Source organism: Perna viridis, chromosome 3 (genome assembly GCF_037379345.1).
Source record: "Perna viridis isolate PV_CMFRI_1.1 ecotype Kerala chromosome 3, ASM3737934v1, whole genome shotgun sequence".
Classification (NCBI taxonomy): Eukaryota; Metazoa; Mollusca; class Bivalvia; order Mytilida; family Mytilidae; genus Perna; species Perna viridis.
The window spans coordinates 297,614-317,934 of NC_142447.1; the positions used below are offsets into that span (position 1 = coordinate 297,614).

At 32.3% G+C, this 20,321-nt stretch overlaps 1 protein-coding gene across 1 annotated transcript; it reads left to right on the forward strand.

The window, feature by feature from the left end:
- Window positions 1–1,898: 1,898 nt before the first annotated feature.
- On the forward strand, window positions 1,899–19,990 carry LOC148620552 (peptidyl-prolyl cis-trans isomerase FKBP8-like). Its single transcript, XM_088574208.1, has 11 exons — window positions 1,899–1,932; window positions 5,334–6,082; window positions 6,481–6,628; window positions 8,381–8,468; window positions 8,685–8,795; window positions 9,490–9,564; window positions 11,415–11,526; window positions 12,259–12,348; window positions 14,185–14,262; window positions 14,512–14,637; window positions 17,611–19,990. Coding segments are annotated over exons 1-11 (1,665 nt in total). The 5' UTR covers window positions 1,899–1,931; the 3' UTR covers window positions 17,698–19,990.
- The last annotated feature ends 331 nt before the right edge of the window (window positions 19,991–20,321 follow it).

Sequence of the window (20,321 nt, forward strand, 5' to 3'; positions counted from 1 at the left end):
TTATACTACAGTTGTATTTAAAAGGTTTTCCAAGATAGCAGTATGTTTTTACAGTTTCAATATAGGTATTATTGAGTTTAAAACTGTTTAAATGTGTTTTCCCATTTGAATTGAAGACTTTCGTTCGTTCACATCGTTTACATCTAGTTTCCATGATGAACAACATTTTCCTAATACGTCTAGAGACTTTTGTAGACCACTTTCGGTGTTGGACAGTAAAAAAATATCGTCTGCATACAAAAGAGAATTAATTGTAAGATCACCCAGTACAACTGGATCAGTTAGAGATTCATTTAGATTTGTAACAAGATTATTGATGTATAGATTAAAAAGGCCTAAGAACATCCCCTTGTTTTACTCCACATCTTGATACAAATGTTCTAACTAAGCCTTGTGTGAGCTTGATTCTGCAACTAGGGTCTCTTTACATTAAGTATAATATATCAAAAATTTGGGTAGGGAGTTTATTTTTACAAAGTTAAATAAACCTTCTCGCCATACTCTGTCGAAAGCCTTTCTTAGATCTATAAATGCTGCAAAAACTTTCTTTTTCTTTGTTTTATATGCATCGACTATTGCCTTGATTGTAAAGATGTGGTCAGTAGTTCTGCACTTTTCTTTAAATCCAATTTGATTTTCGCAAATGGGATTATTACTATTTATGAATTTCATGATTCTAGTTAATATAATTTTATTCAAAAGTTTTCCTAGGTTGGAAGTTAAGGAGATTCCTGTGTAGTTTGATGGATTGATTTCATCTCCTTTTTTTGTGTATCAAAGAAATGTAGCTTTCGTTCCATTGTTTTGGAAAACACCCCTCTTTGAATATTATATTGAAAAGTTTTAGAAGTGGTTCTTTAAGTTGGTGTATACCATATTTAAGCATTTCATTAGAGATTAAGTCACTTGAAGTAGATTTCCCATTTTTAAGGGTTTTGACTGCTTTCATTATCTCATCTTTTGTTATAGGGTCATCATATGGACTTTTCTTTTGAATATTTGGATTATTTATATCATCAATATAATTTCCTAATTGCTCTTTGATAGAATTGTGAAAATTATTATTTGGGGTATGTTCAGAATGTTTGTTGATATTTTCAAAAAAATAGTAAAATCTTCCTTATTGATAATATCGTCATTGTACATAACAGAAACTACATCGAATTTTATATAAATACAGTCACGAAATATTAATTCAATTTACTGTCCGTGAGAGACCCGACTTAATAGTGTTAATTCAATAAAATACTGTACGAGAAGTCATAACTCGAGAATTGACCATCGTGGCAGATGGCTCCCCATCGTTGCCCGATTGGCTTGAAATGGACCTTTCGGTGCTTTCACACGAATCACAACTCGAGAATTGACCATCGTGGCAGATGGCTCTCCTTCGTTGCCCGATTGGTTTGAAATGGACCAGTCGGTGCTTTCACACGAATGTATGCTGTCCTAGCTGTATATAAACGTCTCAGAATGTGACGACTCTATTCGCTACACTGCTACATCGGATCAAATTGATACAGGGAAGATAACGTAAAGGTAAAGAAAGTCTGAAAAATTCACAACGACGTTAGAACTGTCAAATTTGCGATGAAAATTTTTGGTCGTTCCCTCTGCGGGACTCGAACGCGTACCGCTGTTACATCTATGGCAACTCTATGGACTTTGTGCAGGTCCGAGTTGTATTTTATTGCCTAAATGTACGGCCCGAGTCGTCTTGGTCCGAATTGCCTGGGGATCTTTTGACCTGCCCCTTCGTCGTAAACATTATTTAAGGCTTGTTTTACGCTAATAGATATACATTTTGCAATAAATATATTTCTGTATCAATTGTTACTCTAACTGACATTGTATATTTTTACTTAACTCTTTGAGATTTTTGTGATTGGATTGACCTTTGTTGGTTGTCGCAAAAGACATTGAAAAGTGAAAGTAAGATCCTTCTCTGTTCTAGATTTTTCGGTCATAATTACTCCCGTCAGGATTAACGATTATTGCCAAATTTTATCAGTAAAAAGTAAGTAACTGTCTCTTTTATAGGAATACTAGTCTACGAATTTATCCACTTTTGTGTACAGTGTATTTGGTCAATACATCATAATACATGTATAATTTCATCATGCATGTATATATTCTGTACATTGCACATGGAAGCAAGGTATTTAGACCTTATCATCTCCGACATCAGTAAGACTAAAATGCCTCAATCTTCAATCAATGACATATCGTAAAGAATAAGTCTCGTTTGTGCACCTTTGACTTTGAGTCTGAAATTAGTCTAATTTCCTCTAATCTTGCAACCCTCTTTTTTATTTGGATATTGATATGTCGGGTTGGGGTCAGAACAATGTGCCATACAAAAATTTGGAGATTCAGCAGTACCATGGAGTACCGCCCTTCAACAGCTTGTAACGACTTTCAAGATGAAATTTTGCATGTCACACCTACCTAGTTCAATTCCGGAATCACTTCCTGTATGCTAATACCATATTTGCCACAAAAAGTACATTTCTATTGAAGTTTTGATTGTTTTGTTGACATTTTGAATCGTAATACATGTAAGACGAGAGTATACGGAGGTTATTACTTTTGGTACGTAAGGTAGCGGACGTAATTTTTCAGCGCAGTTATGAAATATTCTGTGAGATTCCGGTTTTAAAAGTAACAAAACAAAACAAAAGTAATTGATTTTATCTTTTGTATGTAGTTTTAATATGAGAAGTTACAGATTAAGTTTGACTCTGGTTATTGTTGAATGATTTTTACATAAGTTATGGCCCTTGGACTTACAAAATTTCTGTGAATTTAAAGTTTGAGATGTATCTTTTTACGCAGTGGATATTGGAATGCTGTTCTTTCTTTTTTGTTTCATCCTTTTTTGTCGGTCCATCACATACATGTATGGTTGTCTCTTAAATTATATAGGCTTTACTAGTATTATTTGATCTTTTTTTGTCAGTATTTGGATGAATAAGTTAGGTTAGAACCAATATTGACTTATTGTAAACCATTAATATACCATTAAAGGTGCATACACGTCTGTCCGGAAATTCTTTTTTTAGTTTCATGTTTCTTTTTTTTTTCAAGTCTACTAATTAGGATAACAAAATGCTTTTTCATTTAAGTAGCAGGACTTTACTTTGATATACCTGAAGGATAAAACTCTGAATTGAAAATTTTTCAGGTAAGAAGACAGGCAATTATCAATAAAAATAGATTGCACTGATCATTTATGTGACCATATATTCTTCACACCCATTAAATGTAGTTGTCATAATTATAAAGCAAATAAAAATTAAACATGAAGACCCCTACCCTATCCCTCAAATGTGTTCCATATGGCAAAAATCTTGTCATTATTTCTTCAATTATGAAAGTATACATGTATACTAAACAGGAGAGGTTCTGATGGACAAAGTTTTGAGTTGAGTGAGTGGTTACTTAACGTCTAGTGGCAAATCTATAAGCTTGTTCATTTCGAGAACATTTAATGAGTGATCAGTGAACCCTGCTTTGTGCTAGACAAACATATTAAGTTGTACATTTAATGTGCAGTCCACATGAACACAAACTGTCTTGCTCATTATTCTGACTCCAGTTAGTCTTTCCTTTTTATCCCTTATTATGGTTTGTTTGGTGTAGAACCCCTTATTACGGCTTGTTTGGTGGAGAACCTCTTATTATGGCTTGTTTGGTGGAGAAACAGCCAGAATTTCAGGGTGTTGTTCAGTTTTGACACTTATTTCATGCTTTGCTTGAACTGTGAAATATCTGACAAGATTTTATACTCCCGAGTAGATTCTTATGTTTTTTTTTATTTATTTAATATGTATGTTTGATTTTTTAATCTTTAAAATATCCCAAAATTTAGACCAAATTCTGCACAATAAAATTCATGACATGAAAAATTGGCAGCATATTATATGTTTTATTTTCATTGTAAAATTCAAAGAGTTACACATTTTTCATTTCCAATCAAATGTACGTACATTTGTGAAGAGTCCTTCAAAATTCTTCATAATCTAGTGAAACTATACTGTACGTTCACTGCAAAATCATAATACAAAGAAGTGCATTTATATGGAAATCATGGTCTGTTGACATTTCTCAGAGTTGGGCCCCTGTGATATCTTAGGAGGGTATCAATCCTTCTGTGGCAGATGTTTTTAGTTATGTAACATGTGTATTACATGTATTACATGTACATGTATGACCTACAGCATTTTAAACTGAGAAATGTTTGATTTGAACATAATGTAAAACAAATGTTGGGCCAGTGGTGCCATGTTTGGAATATAATAAAGTATCCAAAAGCAAATTGAAATCAAAATATTGAGCAGTACTCAGAACAATATCTAGTTTACATCAACACATTAATAAATAGAACTCTGAATAGCCAAAATGAGAAGTAACCTAAAATCATATCAAGCATATCGCATCAATGGAAATTGACCCTTGAAAAGGATTTATTATGATGTGATGACATAAAATAAAAAAAACATAGTTCATGACCCCCAGAAAGGAGTAAACAACAGAAGGGATGACAAAAAAAGAAAACATTGAGAAAAAAAAAGAAGACAAAAACATGCATAGATAAATACAATTGGAAACCCCCCTTTTTTCAACACCCTCGACTATAATATCTTAATTACTTAGGTTATGTTTAACTATTCCACCACTAAAGAGAAGAGCATTATCAACCACTCTCAATTTGAAAACATAAATGAAAGAATATCAAACTATCAGACTATTGAACCATTGGACTATTGAACCATCGGACTATTGAGCCATCAGGCGTTAGCTATAGCATGTTTAATTTCCTTTTATTGAAAAGGGGTTACCCACGGTAACTAAACAATACATGCACAACATCACAGAGACAGAATATGTTCTCCCTAAGGACTGTAGAGTATTTGAATAATTTGTCTGAATTTACTGTTGCTGCAAGGTCCATCAGTGACATCAAATCTGCCTTAAATGATGAGGTACATTGTATTAAACTCGTTTAAATTAACCTCTTCATGTTTATTTTTCGTGGCATTTTGAGTCTCTACATTACAACCCATATTTAAGTCTATAGGTTTAAGTGCATGATTAATCGGCAAAAGGTCAAGCCACAGACAAATACTACAGTATCATTCCCAGAGTCTGATCAGATTATTTAACATGTATGATAATTAATGATAAGACTATTTGTCTTTAACCATTAGCCATGTTAACAATAAAAAAAATAAAATTATTTGTGTGTGTGTGTGTGTATATGTCTGTTGTACACATTATGTTTATCAACTGTAGTATAAAACCTTTGATGTACATGTATTTATTTATTTCAGTGTCAGAAGATCAAAACATAAATGCTATACCAGAAGCAGAGAGAATTCAGCAGCTAGAAAAACTAAATGCTATTGTTGATGAAGCAGTTGTAGCCAGTGACAGTGAGGAGAATCTAGCCTCACATAAGGACAGTAAGGAGAATCTAGCCTCACATAAGGACAGTGTTGAAAATAATCAGATCAATGGGCTAGACAACACAGACAAACAGACAGAGACTAAAAATGGTAGCAGATCAAGCAATAAGAACACAGACAGTTCTAGTCAAAATGAAAGTGACAAAACACTTAAAAATGAAGTTCCTAGTGAAATTGTTGAAGGAATTGTTGATGACATTTCTGAAGGTGTTGTGAAAGACTTTTCAAAAAACATTGCAACTTACATCACAGAAGTGTGTAAATTTGATGAACAATATGAAAAATGTCAGAAAAATTCCACATCTGACAATAATGAATCTGTAAGTTCTGTGAGTGAAACTCTCAAAACTGAAAACACCCCTGAGCCAGAAACATTAAACATACAACACACAGAGGTAACCAATGGACCTGAAGAAACAGCCGATCAGCCTAGAAATACTGGAGGTACAGAACAACCATTTAATCCAGAGGAAGTGAAAGAGAATGATGTAAAAGATGAATGTTTTGGAAAGGAAGAAATGAAATATTCAAAGGAAGATAACTCTGAAAAGAAAGAAGAAGAGGATGATGATGGTTATATGGATTTACTTGGAAATGCACTTTTGAAGAGAAAGGTAGAATTAAATGTTCAGTAAAAACGTTTTCAAATGTTAATCATTTGTATATTTGTAATTAGAATAGAATGAAGGTTGTTGTTTACTTTTTACGATTGATTGGGTTTCCCTATAATAATTTCTAAGATTTTCGATATGTACATATTGAATAGGACAGTGACTTTGTTACCCAGTAGCACTTCAGTGCTTTGAGTATATGATGTTATCATCTCCAATTAGTTTGGTTAGAGTACTCTACATGTAAATGCCTTGTGCTATAGTTTTTGGCTTAAGCCTCATGACCATGTAAGCGATATGCCAGATGATAAGCACTGCACTGTATCAATTTTATGGTAACACCACAAGGTTGATATTTATTGCATCTTAGTTAAAAAGATCTTAAATATTATGTTTTGTAGGTGCTGGATGGAATAGATATGGAGGATGTGACTCCTTTTCATGGAGATATTGTCACAGTAAATACTTCAGGGACTTTAGAAGATGGGACCAAAGTAGATCAATTTAGTGACCTGACATTCCCTGTGGGAGAAGGTGATGTCATACAAGGTAAGGTCAGTTTAGTGGCCTGACATTCCCTAAAGGAGAAGGTGGTGTCATACAAGGTAAAGTCAGTTTAGTGACCTGACATTCCCTTGGGGAGAAGGTGATGTCATACAAGGTAAGGTCAATTTAGTGGCCTGACATTCCCTGTGGGAGAGGGTGATGTCATACTCGGTATGGTCAGTTTAGTGGCCTGACATTCCCTGTGTGGGGGTGTTGTCATACTATGTAAGATCAGTTTAGTGGCCTGACATTCCCAGAGGGAGAAGTTGATGTCATACAAGGCAAGATCAGTTTAGTGGCCTGACATTCCTTTAGAGAGAAAATAATGTCATACAAGGTAAGATCAGTTCAGTGACCTGACATTTCTCGTGGGAGAATGTCATACAAGGTAAGATAAGTTTAGTGGTTTGACATTCCTTGTGCGAGAATGTCATAAAAGGTAAGGTCAGTTTAGTGACCTGACATTCCCTGTTTGAGAAGGTGATGTCATTCAAGTTAATGTCAGTTTAGTGACCTGACATTTTATGAAGGAGAGGGTAATGTCATACAAGGTAAGATCAGTTTAGTGACCTGACATTTACTGAGGGGAAAGGTGATGTTATTTAAGGTGAGGTCAAGTGGATATCATGGTGTTAGAAAATATTATGAGAGCCATTGTTCTTGAATCATTTTGCAAGGGGCAATGAATCACCAGGTTAATCAGCAATGGGTGAAAGAGAATATATCAGAGAAGGAGAAGGAGAACTGTCTTGTTCACTACTAATGGATTATTACTAATTTTTGGGTTATGTTGACTCATTGGATACAATTTCATGGATCATCTTTGATGGGTGAATTGACACTGGCCTTAATTAAAAATGGGTATGTTAAATAATGCAAATTCTGGTACACATGTAGATTTATTAAAAATTGAGTGTATAAGCACCAACTAGTAGCTTTTGCTGTAAATAGCTGTTTTCTCAGTAAACAAGAGGCTCCCAGGAGCCCGAATCACTCACTTGCTTAAATTTGGTAAAACTGGGCAATAATTCTAACAAAGAGTTGTCCAACAATTTTGACTCAAATGAAGACTTTAGTAGGTTTCTTTCTATCTGTTATAATTTTCAAGTTATTGGCTGAAAACTGTAAAAAAAAAGAAGATCATTTTTTACCTTTCAAGGGCAATAACTCTAATAAGGAGTTGTTCAACAACTTTGATCCAATACAGACTTTTTGGAAGTATATGTAAAAACCTTCTGTCTGACCCTTATGTTCTGTTTTTAGTAACGGCAGCCATATTTTTTTTAAAATCCCCACATCAGTTCTATGCAGAATACCCTCAGAAACATTCATACCAAGTTTGTTTAAAATTGATGTAGTAGTTTTAGTGGAGAAGATTATTTTAAAGTAATAACATTAAAAATATCAAAAAACATCAAAAAGGGCATTACATTGTATCTCCAACATAGCTTAATCAATTTTACAGACACCTAGTGTTGGTAATAGCTCACATGTCCTTTGGCCAGGTGAGCTAAAAAATGTATCCTCTGTGTGCATACATACTCTGTTTTATGGCTATAAAGATGCACTTGGCTTAAATGAGTTGTCCTGTACTAGATCAAGCTGAGCAAGTTTATCCAAGGAACTTCAATATCTTAAAAAGAGTTCAAATGCTAAAGAAATATTAATTCTTAACATGTCAATTACTTCCCACCTTAAAAAGAACTTAGAGAGTGGTGTTTAAATCCCAACATTTAGCATAACATTTTTTTTAAGCATGGGACCTTGGTGTTATGACAACAAAAGTTGGACAGACCATAGAACTCATTACAGATGCCAAATATGCCTATGGAGATATAGGAAGGTTTGTGTACATCTACCTATTTTAATCAAAGATCCAGATATGTATTCTATGTAAGTTTAGGTCTTAAGAAAAAAACTCAACTTTATTACATGATATTTTTACTTTGAATTCTAAATATTCAATATGCATTAAATTTTTAAATGTGAAATATACATGTAGTTCTTCAGAATGAATACATATTTGTGTTTTGACATTATATATTGTTCTTCATTTCAGAGAGCCAGACATTCCACCTAAAGCAAACATAACATACACAATCAAGTTGATAAAGAAGGAAACACCTCCAGATCTTAATAAACTAGATGTAAACCAAAGACAAGAAATGGCGTAAGCTTTAATTGAATTAAGTATATTTTGCCATGGCTGAAGTACTTACAGTGTAGTACATTCATTATGATAGTAGGATCTACAGCTGTTATGACAATCTCTACCTAAGTTTCGATGGGAAAACATATTAATTACTGCTGCCACATTCTTCAAACATATCACACACAAATATTTGTTATGTTATTGTGTAAATATTTTACTTACATGTACACGTATAATACTCTCTTTAAGTCCCAACTGAAAATGTTGGGATGTTTTGATGAAAATCTATAAGGTGTTAAATCTTGGGACATGAAGAGTTTGAAGTGGCTAATAGTAATGTAAAAAAGAAAGTATGCAAATCAAAGCCAACTAGAATTCCTACATGTATATAAAAATATTGCGGTGTTTGAGTAGCTGCATCCCTAATGATAATAACTCATGGGATCTATATAAAACATTGCATGCTCTTTTCCCTATGAAAATTATTTGGTATTTGTATACAAAACTGGCTGCATACCTAGTTAACTCATGGGTTTGTAAATAAACATTGCCAGCTTCAACTCTGACTTATGAAAATAATTGATGGGACAGGTCTGTATATTAACATATTTGCTATTACAATTTCATAATTACATGTTACAGAATGTAGGGTTAGTGAATTACAGATAATACTTATCATTTGATTTTTATGTTACATCAATGTTATTTCCAGGGAAAAGAAGAGAGAAAGAGGGAATGAGCTATTTGCAAGAAATGATTATGCTGGTGCAATAAACTCCTATAACAGGTACTGGCCATTTCAATTTTAAATATTAAAGTAGTTTTGTTCATCTTTGTACTGACCTAATTCAATATTGATACTGGTGGAAATGGTCAGGTCATAAAGATATAAAAACAACAATGTTACAATGTATTTTCAAATTATCACTAAGTTCAAGTTGTGACCTGACTATTTTCACATTGACTGTTGGCTGAAAAGTAGGAAAAAATTAGCAGATACTGTGCATTTATTATGATATTATGACGCATTGGTACAATATGGTAACGAAAGCATCTGCTAATGATACAGTATGAAGTAAGTCAAGTCACATACATGTATTATACACAATACTCAAATAGAGAATTGGTTGGTAACAATGCATTTTTCCAGAAAAAAACTGAAAAATATCTAAATTCTTTCATAATCTATAAAAACAACCCGAGCAATTCTTTCATTTACTTGCTACATTGTTTATATAGACTTTTGATATATAAGCCTGGTTATGGTATATTCTACATTGTTTATATAGACTTTTGATATATAAGCCTGGTTATGGTATATTCTACATTGTTTGACTTTTGATATATAAGCCTGGTTATGGTATATTCTACATTGTTTATATAGACTTTAGATATATAAGCCTGGTTATGGTATATTCTACATTGTTTATATAGACTTTAGATATATAAGCCTGGTTATGGTATATTCTACATTGTTTATATAGACTTTTGATATATAAGCCTGGTTATGGTATATTCTACATTGTTTGACTTTTGATATATAAGCCTGGTTATGGTATATTCTACATTGTTTGACTTTTGATATATAAGCCTGGTTATGGTATATTCTACATTGTTTGACTTTTGATATATAAGCCTGGTTATGGTATATTCTACATTGTTTATATAGACTTTTGATATATAAGCCTGGTTATGGTATATTCTACATTGTTTGACTTTTGATATATAAGCCTGGTTATGGTATATTCTACATTGTTTATATAGACTTTTGATATATAAGCCTGGTTATGGTATATTCTACATTGTTTATATAGACTTTTGATATATAAGCCTGGTTATGGTATATTCTACATTGTTTATATAGACTTTTGATATATAAGCCTGGTTATGGTATATTCTACATTGTTTGACTTTTGATATATAAGCCTGGTTATGGTATATTCTACATTGTTTGACTTTTGATATATAAGCCTGGTTATGGTATATTCTACATTGTTTGACTTTTGATATATAAGCCTGGTTATGGTATATTCTACATTGTTTATATAGACTTTTGATATATAAGCCTGGTTATGGTATATTCTACATTGTTTGACTTTTGATATATAAGCCTGGTTATGGTATATTCTACATTGTTTGACTTTTGATATATAAGCCTGGTTATGGTATATTCTACATTGTTTGACTTTTGATATATAAGCCTGGTTATGGTATATTCTACATTGTTTGACTTTTGATATATAAGCCTGGTTATGGTATATTCTACATTGTTTGACTTTTGATATATAAGCCTGGTTATGGTATATTCTACATTGTTTGACTTTTGATATATAAGCCTGGTTATGGTATATTCTACATTGTTTGACTTTTGATATATAAGCCTGGTTATGGTATATTCTACATTGTTTGACTTTTGATATATAAGCCTGGTTATGGTATATTCTACATTGTTTGACTTTTGATATATAAGCCTGGTTATGGTATATTCTACATTGTTTGACTTTTGATATATAAGCCTGGTTATGGTATATTCTACATTGTTTGACTTTTGATATATAAGCCTGGTTATGGTATATTCTACATTGTTTATATAGACTTTTGATATATAAGCCTGGTTATGGTATATTCTACTTGCAGAGCAATAAAGATTATAGAGTCTGGAACACTAGATGGATCCCCAGAGAAACTACAGAGTCTTTCAGATTGTAGACTGAAATGTTGTAACAATATGGCAGCTTGTCAGCTAAAGGTACAGGTGAAAGGAATGCATGCAAGAAAAAATCCTCATCATGTGTATATTTGTCCCATTGACTTTAAGAAATACACTGATCCCCATTGTATGTATGTCTATGTCTCTCCAAGGATAAACTAGGGAACCTTCCTTGTGGTTGACCTGACATTTTGTATACAGCTTCCACATGTTGGAGAACACTGTACTATCTCAATCATCTCTGTTTACCAATCAAGTTCATTAATATTTTAGTAGTGTTGTCTGTCTCCTGCTTCTTATATTACTTCTTGTTTATGATATACAATATGAAAAATCAAACTTATTTATTTAATAATATATACTATGAATACATAATAATGTAAACTAAGAGAAAATTAAAATTATTTATATGATAATGTACACTAAGAGAAAATTAAACTTATTTATATGATAATGTACATTATGAAAAATCAAATGTATTTATATACAAACTGTAATAATGTACACTATTAAAAATCAAATTTATTTATATACAATGTAATAATATACTCTATGAAAAGTCAATCTTATTCATATATTAATGTACACTATGAAAAATCAAAATTATTTATTTAATAATGTAAGAATTAAAAAAAGTTGATAGGTTCGATGTAATGGAAGCATTCAAAATAGATACTCTTATTCGTGATGTTTTATGACTTGCCTTGAAACCTTAAAACATGTAAAATGTTTAAAAATCCTACATGTACATACAGTTGCTTTATTTCTTAGGTTGAAGCCTATGATGCTGCTATAAAGTCTTGTGAATCAGTTTTAACATTACAACCTGAAAATGTGAAAGCTTTGTTTAGAATGGGAAAGGTAAGTCAAGTTATTTCATTTGTATTTAATAGGTCTTACTTCTGGATGGGAAAGGTAAGTCAAGTGATTTGTATTAGGTCTTACTTCTGAATGGGAAAGGTAAGTCAAGTTATTTGTATTAGGTCTTATTTCTGAATGACAAGTTACTTTGTTACATTTAAAATCCAGGATCAAATTCAAGAAAGATTTTATTTTGAAGATTAAGATTCCTTTTCTTTGATAGGCTGAAATTACAATAAACCTATCATCAGGTTAGTATGTCAACATCTGTTGATTAGGTCAGAAAAAAATTTATATTTGCATTCATAATTTACAAAAAGAAAATTTGGTCTCTACCTTGTTTTTTACTTCTTTTTCCTAATAACTAGAAGAATCAATCAAAGATACCCTAATCTTAAATTTCAAACTGAAATGTATCATAACTCCATAATGTAAAATGTTAATACATGATATTACACATTTTACATTATGGAACTTACAGGAGAAGACTATGTTTTTGTGCAAATCATAAATATTAAAACTTATCTGTTGTATATTCCTGAAAATCAAACTTAAAAATATCAATTTCCTTTTTTTTTCACTTATTAACCACAAGTTACAATTTGGGATATGAATTTCCCGGAACCTAAGGGCCCACCATTATTGATTGAGCTGTGATGTCACTAAGTCGATCAGTAAAGTGAAAGTAAATAGGTAATTGGTTACGACGTCCAAAGAAAGTGCAAATTTGGGACATGTTTCATATAATTTTTACTCAAAATACAAAGATGGAGAGATGGAGACACAACATACAAAGGTAATGTGAGAAAAACCAAGAAGGAGAGGTGGATACACAACATACAAATGTAATGTCAGAAAACCAAGGAGAGATGGAGGCACAACATACAAAGGTAATGTCAGAAAAACAAAGGAGGAGAGATGGAGGCACAACATACAAAGGTAATGTCAGAAAAACAAAGGAGGAGAGATGGAGGCACAACATACAAAGGTAATGTCAGAAAAACAAAGGGGGAGAGATGGAGGCACAACATACAAAGGTAATGTCAGAAAAACAAAGGGGGAGAGATGGAGGCACAACATAGAAAAGTAATGTCAGAAAAACAAAGGGGGAGAGATGGAGGCACAACATAGAAAAGTAATGTCAGAAAAACAAAGGAGGAGAGGTGGAGGCACAACATACAAAGGTAGCGTCAAAAAAACAAAGGAGGAGAGATGGAGGCACAATATACAAAGGTAATGTTAGAAAAACCAAGAAGGAGAGGTGGAGGCACAACATACAAAGGTAATGTCAGAAAACATTGACAGACAATGCATTTGCAGCTGGAAGACTTGCGTTTCTGAGCAAAATTTGTAATGGCTATAGTCAGGTGCTAATCAGAAGCTATTGGTAAAAATCAGTAAAGTCTGATACTGATCCCCACCTTCAGGTAGAAGAGTTCTGCAAAATAGCTATCCACATTTATTTGAAAGATTTTGATTGATGCATACTAGCTTGTGCATTTTTATGAAAGGGCATTTTGCATTAAAGGTGAATTGTTTATTTTTGTTTACATGGGTATAATTTTTCATAGGAGGCCACCTTTAATACAAAGGTTGTCTTTCTCTGTAAGTGTATACTAGCTTAATTGACTAGGTGTTGAATTGTGGAAGGTCAATTTTAAAATATACATTTACTTCAAATTCAGGAATTATTGTTGTGTTTACATTATTGAGAAAAATGTTAAAAACAATAAGGTCTTTCCCTTGTGGACCTAAATTAAGGTTACCAAAGAAAATAATGTGTACATGTGTGAACATGTTCTGAAATTACTTGTTAGGTATTGAATTTCTTTGCAGGCACACACAGCAAGAGGACACACAAAAGTGGGAATACAGTATTTACAAAAAGCCTCAAAACTAGAACCAGATTCTAAGGTAGGTACATGTATACCTATGGAACAGTATCATGCTTCAATCATTGTTTCTCAAAGTTATTGGTTTGCACTGTATAATTTAACAAATTTACATATTTGACTAAAGCCTATGAGATATTATTCCTCATACTCTTCATAACTATTTTATAAGAGAGAATAGAGCCTTTTATACCTCAGTTCTTCATTACTTAATCAAATGAGAGACCAGAGCCTATGAGAATATAAGCAGTGTTTAGAATTTCTAATACAGGTAATAAAACAAGAATTAAAGAAGTTGTCACAAAAGCTTAGCAAAGAAACAGAATTAGAGAAAGACATGTACAGAAAGATGTTAGGAACAAAAGCTTCACAACCAATAGCATCCCAATCTCAACAGGTGAGAAAGACTGTTTTATTTTCTAGGGAGAGGACTTGGGGATTTTCTTTCTATATTGATATATTTATGAGTCAGCAAGAGAGGGTGGCTGAGGATTTGCTGTCTATTTAAATATGTGCATGAGTTGTCTAGGGAGAAGAGAATTCACTGACTATATAGATATATGTATGAGTAGTCTGAGGAGAAGGCTTGACAATTCACTGACTATATAGATATATGTTTGAGTCGTCTAGGAAGAAGGTTTGACAATTCACTGACTATATAGATATATGTTTGAGTCGTCTAGGGAGAAGGTTTGACAATTCACTGACTATATAGATATATGTTTGAGTCATCTAGGGAGAAGGTTTGACAATTCACTCACTGACTGTATAGATATATGTACGAGTCGTCTAGGGAGAAGGCTTGACAATTCACTGACTACATAGATATATCTATGAGTCGTCTAGGGAGAAGACAATTCCCTGACTGTATAGATATATGTATGAGTCATCTAGGGAGAAGGCAATTCACCGACTATATAGATATATGTATGAGTAGTCTGAGGAGAAGGCTTGACAATTCACTGACTATATAGATATATGTATGAGTCGTCTAGGGAGGTTTGACAATTCACTGACCATATAGATATATGTATGAGTCGTTTAGGGAGAAGGTTATTCACTGATTGTATAGATATATGTATGAGTTGTCTAGGGAGAAGACAATTCACTGATTGTATAGATATATGTATGAGTCGTCTAGGGAGAAGGCAATTCACTGACTATATAGATATATGTTTGAGTCCTCTAGGGAGAAGGTTTGACAATTCACTGACTATATAGATATATGTATAAGTCGTCTAGGGGGAAGACAATTCACTGACTATATAGATGTATTTATGAGTCGTCTAGGGAGAAGACAATTCACTGACTATATAGATGTATTTATGAGTCGTCTAGGGAGAAGGCAATTCACTGACTATATAGATATATGTATGAGTCTTCTACCGAGAAGACAATTCACTGACTATATAGATATATGTATGAGTAGTCTGAGGATTTGCTGTCTATATAGATTTATGAATGAGTTGTCTAGGCAGAGGGCTTGACGATTTGCTGTCTATTTAAATATATCGGGGATGATTTTATTACGCTATTTAGTGGATGTCTGTTTTTTTTTTGGTTTTTCTTGGGTTTTTTTTTTTTATCAAAATTTTACCATAAGTAGTCTTTTTTTACAATTTATTTATTGTGATTTTGCCAATTTCCCACTTGGAACATGTTGTTCCTAGTAAAATCATCTCTGATATATGTATGAGTCTTCTAGGGAGAGGACTTGACAATTTGCTGTCCATATAAATATATTTAGTCATCTAGAGAGGGGGCCTAAGGTTTTTCTGTCTAAATAAATGTATGCATCTAGTGAGAGTGTTGAGGATTTGCTGTGTATATTATATATTTATGAGTCCTCTAGGGAGAGGGCCTGACAATTTGCAGTCTATATAAATATATTTATGAGTCGTCTAGGGAAAGGGTCTGACAATTTGCTGTCTATATAAATATATGCATGAGTTGTCTAGGGAGAGTGCTGAGGATTTGCTGTCTATATAAATATATGCATGAGTTGTCTAGGGAGAGTGCTAAGGATTTGCTGTCTGTTAATATGTTCGTGAGTTGTCTTTTGGGGGGAGGATTGATGATTTACTCATTATATATATCCTAGGGATGGGGCCTGAGGATTTGCTGTCAAATAAATATGTGTATTAGTGGTCTAGGAAAGGGTCTTGATGATTCACTGTCTATATAAATATATGTATAAGTCCTCTAGGGAAAGGGCTGGAGGATTTTCAGTCTACGTAAATATATGTACGTGTCCTCTAGGGAGAGGGCTGGAGGATTTTCAGTCTACGTAAATATATGTACGTGTCCTCTAGGGAGAGGGCTTGAGGATTTTCTGTCTATATATGTATGAGTCATCTAGGGAGAGGGCTTGTGGATTTTCTGTCTATATAAATATTTGAAAATATGTCCATATATGTATGTGTTTGATATTTTTGGGTTTTTTTATGGTGGGGCTTGAGGAATAAACCTTTATATTTATCTGTTGTCTATAGGGGGGTCGATGGTTTTCAGTCTATCTGTATTTGTGGTCTTGAAAGGAGTTTGAAGATTTTCTCTCTGAATATGTATTTGTGTGTCTTCTTGTGGAGGGGGGCTTTAAGTTCAATATCTAACTATATTTGTGGTCTAGAAAAGAGCTTTAAGATTTTCTGTCGAAACATGTATTTGTCATCATGGGAAGGGCTTTAAGTTTTCAGTCTGTCTGGTTTTTTTTAATATAGGAAGGGGACTGAAGTTTGAAAAAAAAACAATATCTGAGAATTCTTTTTAAAATCACCATGAAGCAAGCCATTGATTGAGAAACAATGACTAAATTTATAGAACCAGAAAAAATACTTCCTTAAGATTACTTAATTTTTGTCTCAGAATATATCTTCGTTTTGATACAAAGGAAAATGGGGTGCAATATAATGGGGAAAGAATGTTTGAAAGTTAATTTAAAGAAAACTAACGGTAACAGTTAGTTTGTTAGTTAAACAGTTTCGGTTTACCGAAAGTTGTAGGTCTGATAAGGGCTTAGTTGTGTGGTGTTACTTAAAACTCTTTAATATACAGTTCAGTATATTTAATTGGTTTACATACATGGTAATAATTTGAAAATATATGCTCATATAAATCCCTCCAACTTGGCTAAAATTGGATAAAATCTGTGGAATTAGGATTTGCATCTTACTATATTACTACTCCCTACTACTTAGTACTACATGTACTTCCTAAAAATAAGCTTTAATCAAATATGTAATAATACACAAATTAAGAGACCAAAATGATTCCTTACTGCCTTTCCAACAGACTGGAAATTTTCCAGAATAATTTTTGTTTAGTTTTTTGCTTTTAATTTGCTTCAATTAATTTTTGTATTGACTTTCAGAAATCATGGAAATGGACCCTGTTAGGTGGTGTAGTTGCAGCACTAGTGGCAGTAGGAGTGACAGCATATAGATACGGACATCATTAACACTGACATTCCAAGTTTCATTATTTTCATTAACCCATGCATGGTCATTGTGATGAAAGAAATATATGAATTTTGCAAGAATGAAATGCTTACTATTATATATAATTTTCATAATTTGCAGTTATATAATGGTAAGGGACTGTCTTTGTTTTATATAGATATTTGGTTCCAGACAATATTTACTTGAGAACCATGGATCACTTTGAAATTGTACAAGGTTCCATATACTACAAAGGTGGACCTGAATTCATTTTAGGAATTGTGTCTTAACCCATTTAGATTTAAGGGGCCAAAAAGGAGCCAGAAGCAAGCATTTTAAAAGGGCCAAAGGAGTGTTTGCTTGTTTTATGGTCATCCTACATATTATGTATTTTCTTGAACAAATTAGCTAGTTTATATCCCTTACTTTTTTGTAAGCTTGGGAACACCATCTGTCTGAAGTCTGGAGAACATAATTCAGTGAACTAGCACAGATTTGAATAAAACATATACAAATGTACAGGTGAAAGTTCTAGGATTAAGTAAGAACTTGGTATATTAAAATATATATTGATAAATATAAATATTGATTTTGTGGTCTGTAGGTCTAACATCTAAATCTATATACATGTACATGTATCTGATTTGAATGTTAATTTGTTCATTTTCCATTAAATGGCATATGGTTACATTACTGATAACACATTAGCCAAAAAAATATATACATAATCCAGTGGAGACGTATATGTATGATTGTATTGAAAGAAAGGTAAAGCTCAAGCTTTCTTAAACTGGCAGTGACTAAAGCACAAAAAGATATTGTGCATGTTCTGAATAATTTATAAGGACATTTAAATTCTTATTAGTTATGCTGTATGAATTTGTTTTTTTTTTTGGTGAGTTCATATAGTGATACATTGTAGTACATGTATTGTGAAACAATTATTTTTTCTATATGTTGATTAAAAATGATTTTTAAATCACCGTAATTAACATTTCTTATCTTTCTGTCCAGATACGAAATCAATCAGGAGAAAATATTGAATTGTTCATGGATTAAATTAATATTAATTTTGATGTTTTCAAAAGTATTTAATTTATCATGAATGTTGTACATCACTTTGAAAACATGTAAGTAATTTCATTCACAGCATTATGTTCTAATGATGTAAACAGTAGTGTTTGTGTTTGGATATTTCATATGACTGAAAACATTACGTATTTGTACAGTTTGTACAACAGTTTTCTGTCCACTCTTGAAAACGAGTACACCACGAAACATGCAAAAATCAATACATTTATAGTATACAATTAAAATTGTTTAGGTTCATTGCATTCACTCAGTGTCAGAAAACTATGCAAAAAGTTCCAATAAAAATTCAGTAGAATATTAATCTTGAATAATATCCTTAATAGTAAAGTGTTTGACATCAGTTGTTTTATCAAGTGTTAGCTGCACTTCTTGGAGCATTTTTACCCCAAAAAGTTTATTTTTATTTTTCAAGAAAAGAAATATATTAAAAACTATTTTCTAAAATTTTGTACAGCAGTTCAAGAAATGAGATGCAAAGGAAAGGGATTCATTTCTGATTGATATAACAAATGAATTTTAAACTTTTTCTTTAAAGATGTACAAATATGTTGGAGTATATGTATAAAAGGACTTGATGGAGAACCCCTGAGCTGATCCTGAAATTTTTTAAACATTGAGCAATCTGGCTCATTTTCTACCATATAAAATTTGTGAATGAAGAGAAATTTTGGAAATAAGTTAAAAAATAATGCAAAACACCAGAAAGTAGAGTTTTTTATAATAATTGTTATGGCATCATACCTTTCTTTGGTTTTTGACACCACCTTTTGCTCAAATATTTCACATGATTTAAAGTGGTAGATATTCTGGTAGGAAAGTATTAAATACACTAATCATAAATCAATTAAATGGACTCCATTATACTCTGAGAAAAGATAGATATTGATGAAATACCTGTGAAAGCCTTTGAAGAACTTGATGATATATTTATGTTTATTTTTTTCTTATCTTTAGTTAGGAACTTGAGCCAGTGTCTGTTAATTGGAAAGTCTTCATCTAATTTTATACCATTGATGCAAAATTTTGAGTAACCCAGGTCTTCATTGGGGATTAATTTCCAGATTTTTGTCTGAGCATTACTTCTATATTAGATATTTGTCAGTGAAAATATTGTTGTCTGTTTTGATTTTAAATATTGTTTGTTTAGATGTTGCTGAGTGATATGTATGGAAATTGAGATTAGATTATTTACAGTACTGGAAATAAATCCTTTACATTTTAGTTTTTTCTTTATACCTTTTTTTCTAACTGTCAGTGTACCATCTTGGATTTAAGTCTTGGGCAATTCACATTCAAAACATTCTAAAACTTTGATTGAACAAATGACCTACTGTTCCTCTTCTGAATGGCTTTTTCTCCACTCTACATTACTGTTGGAAAAACAGAATTCCTTGGTACCTTGTTTTTTATTCTACCGCAAAAATGTTTTTAGTCATATAATGGTATCACCCTGTCGTGATTGTTGGCGTCCAGTAACTTTAGTTTCTTTAAAAAAGCTTAAGCAAAATTTATCCAATCTTTTTCAAATGTTAATATATTGTTCCTAGAAACA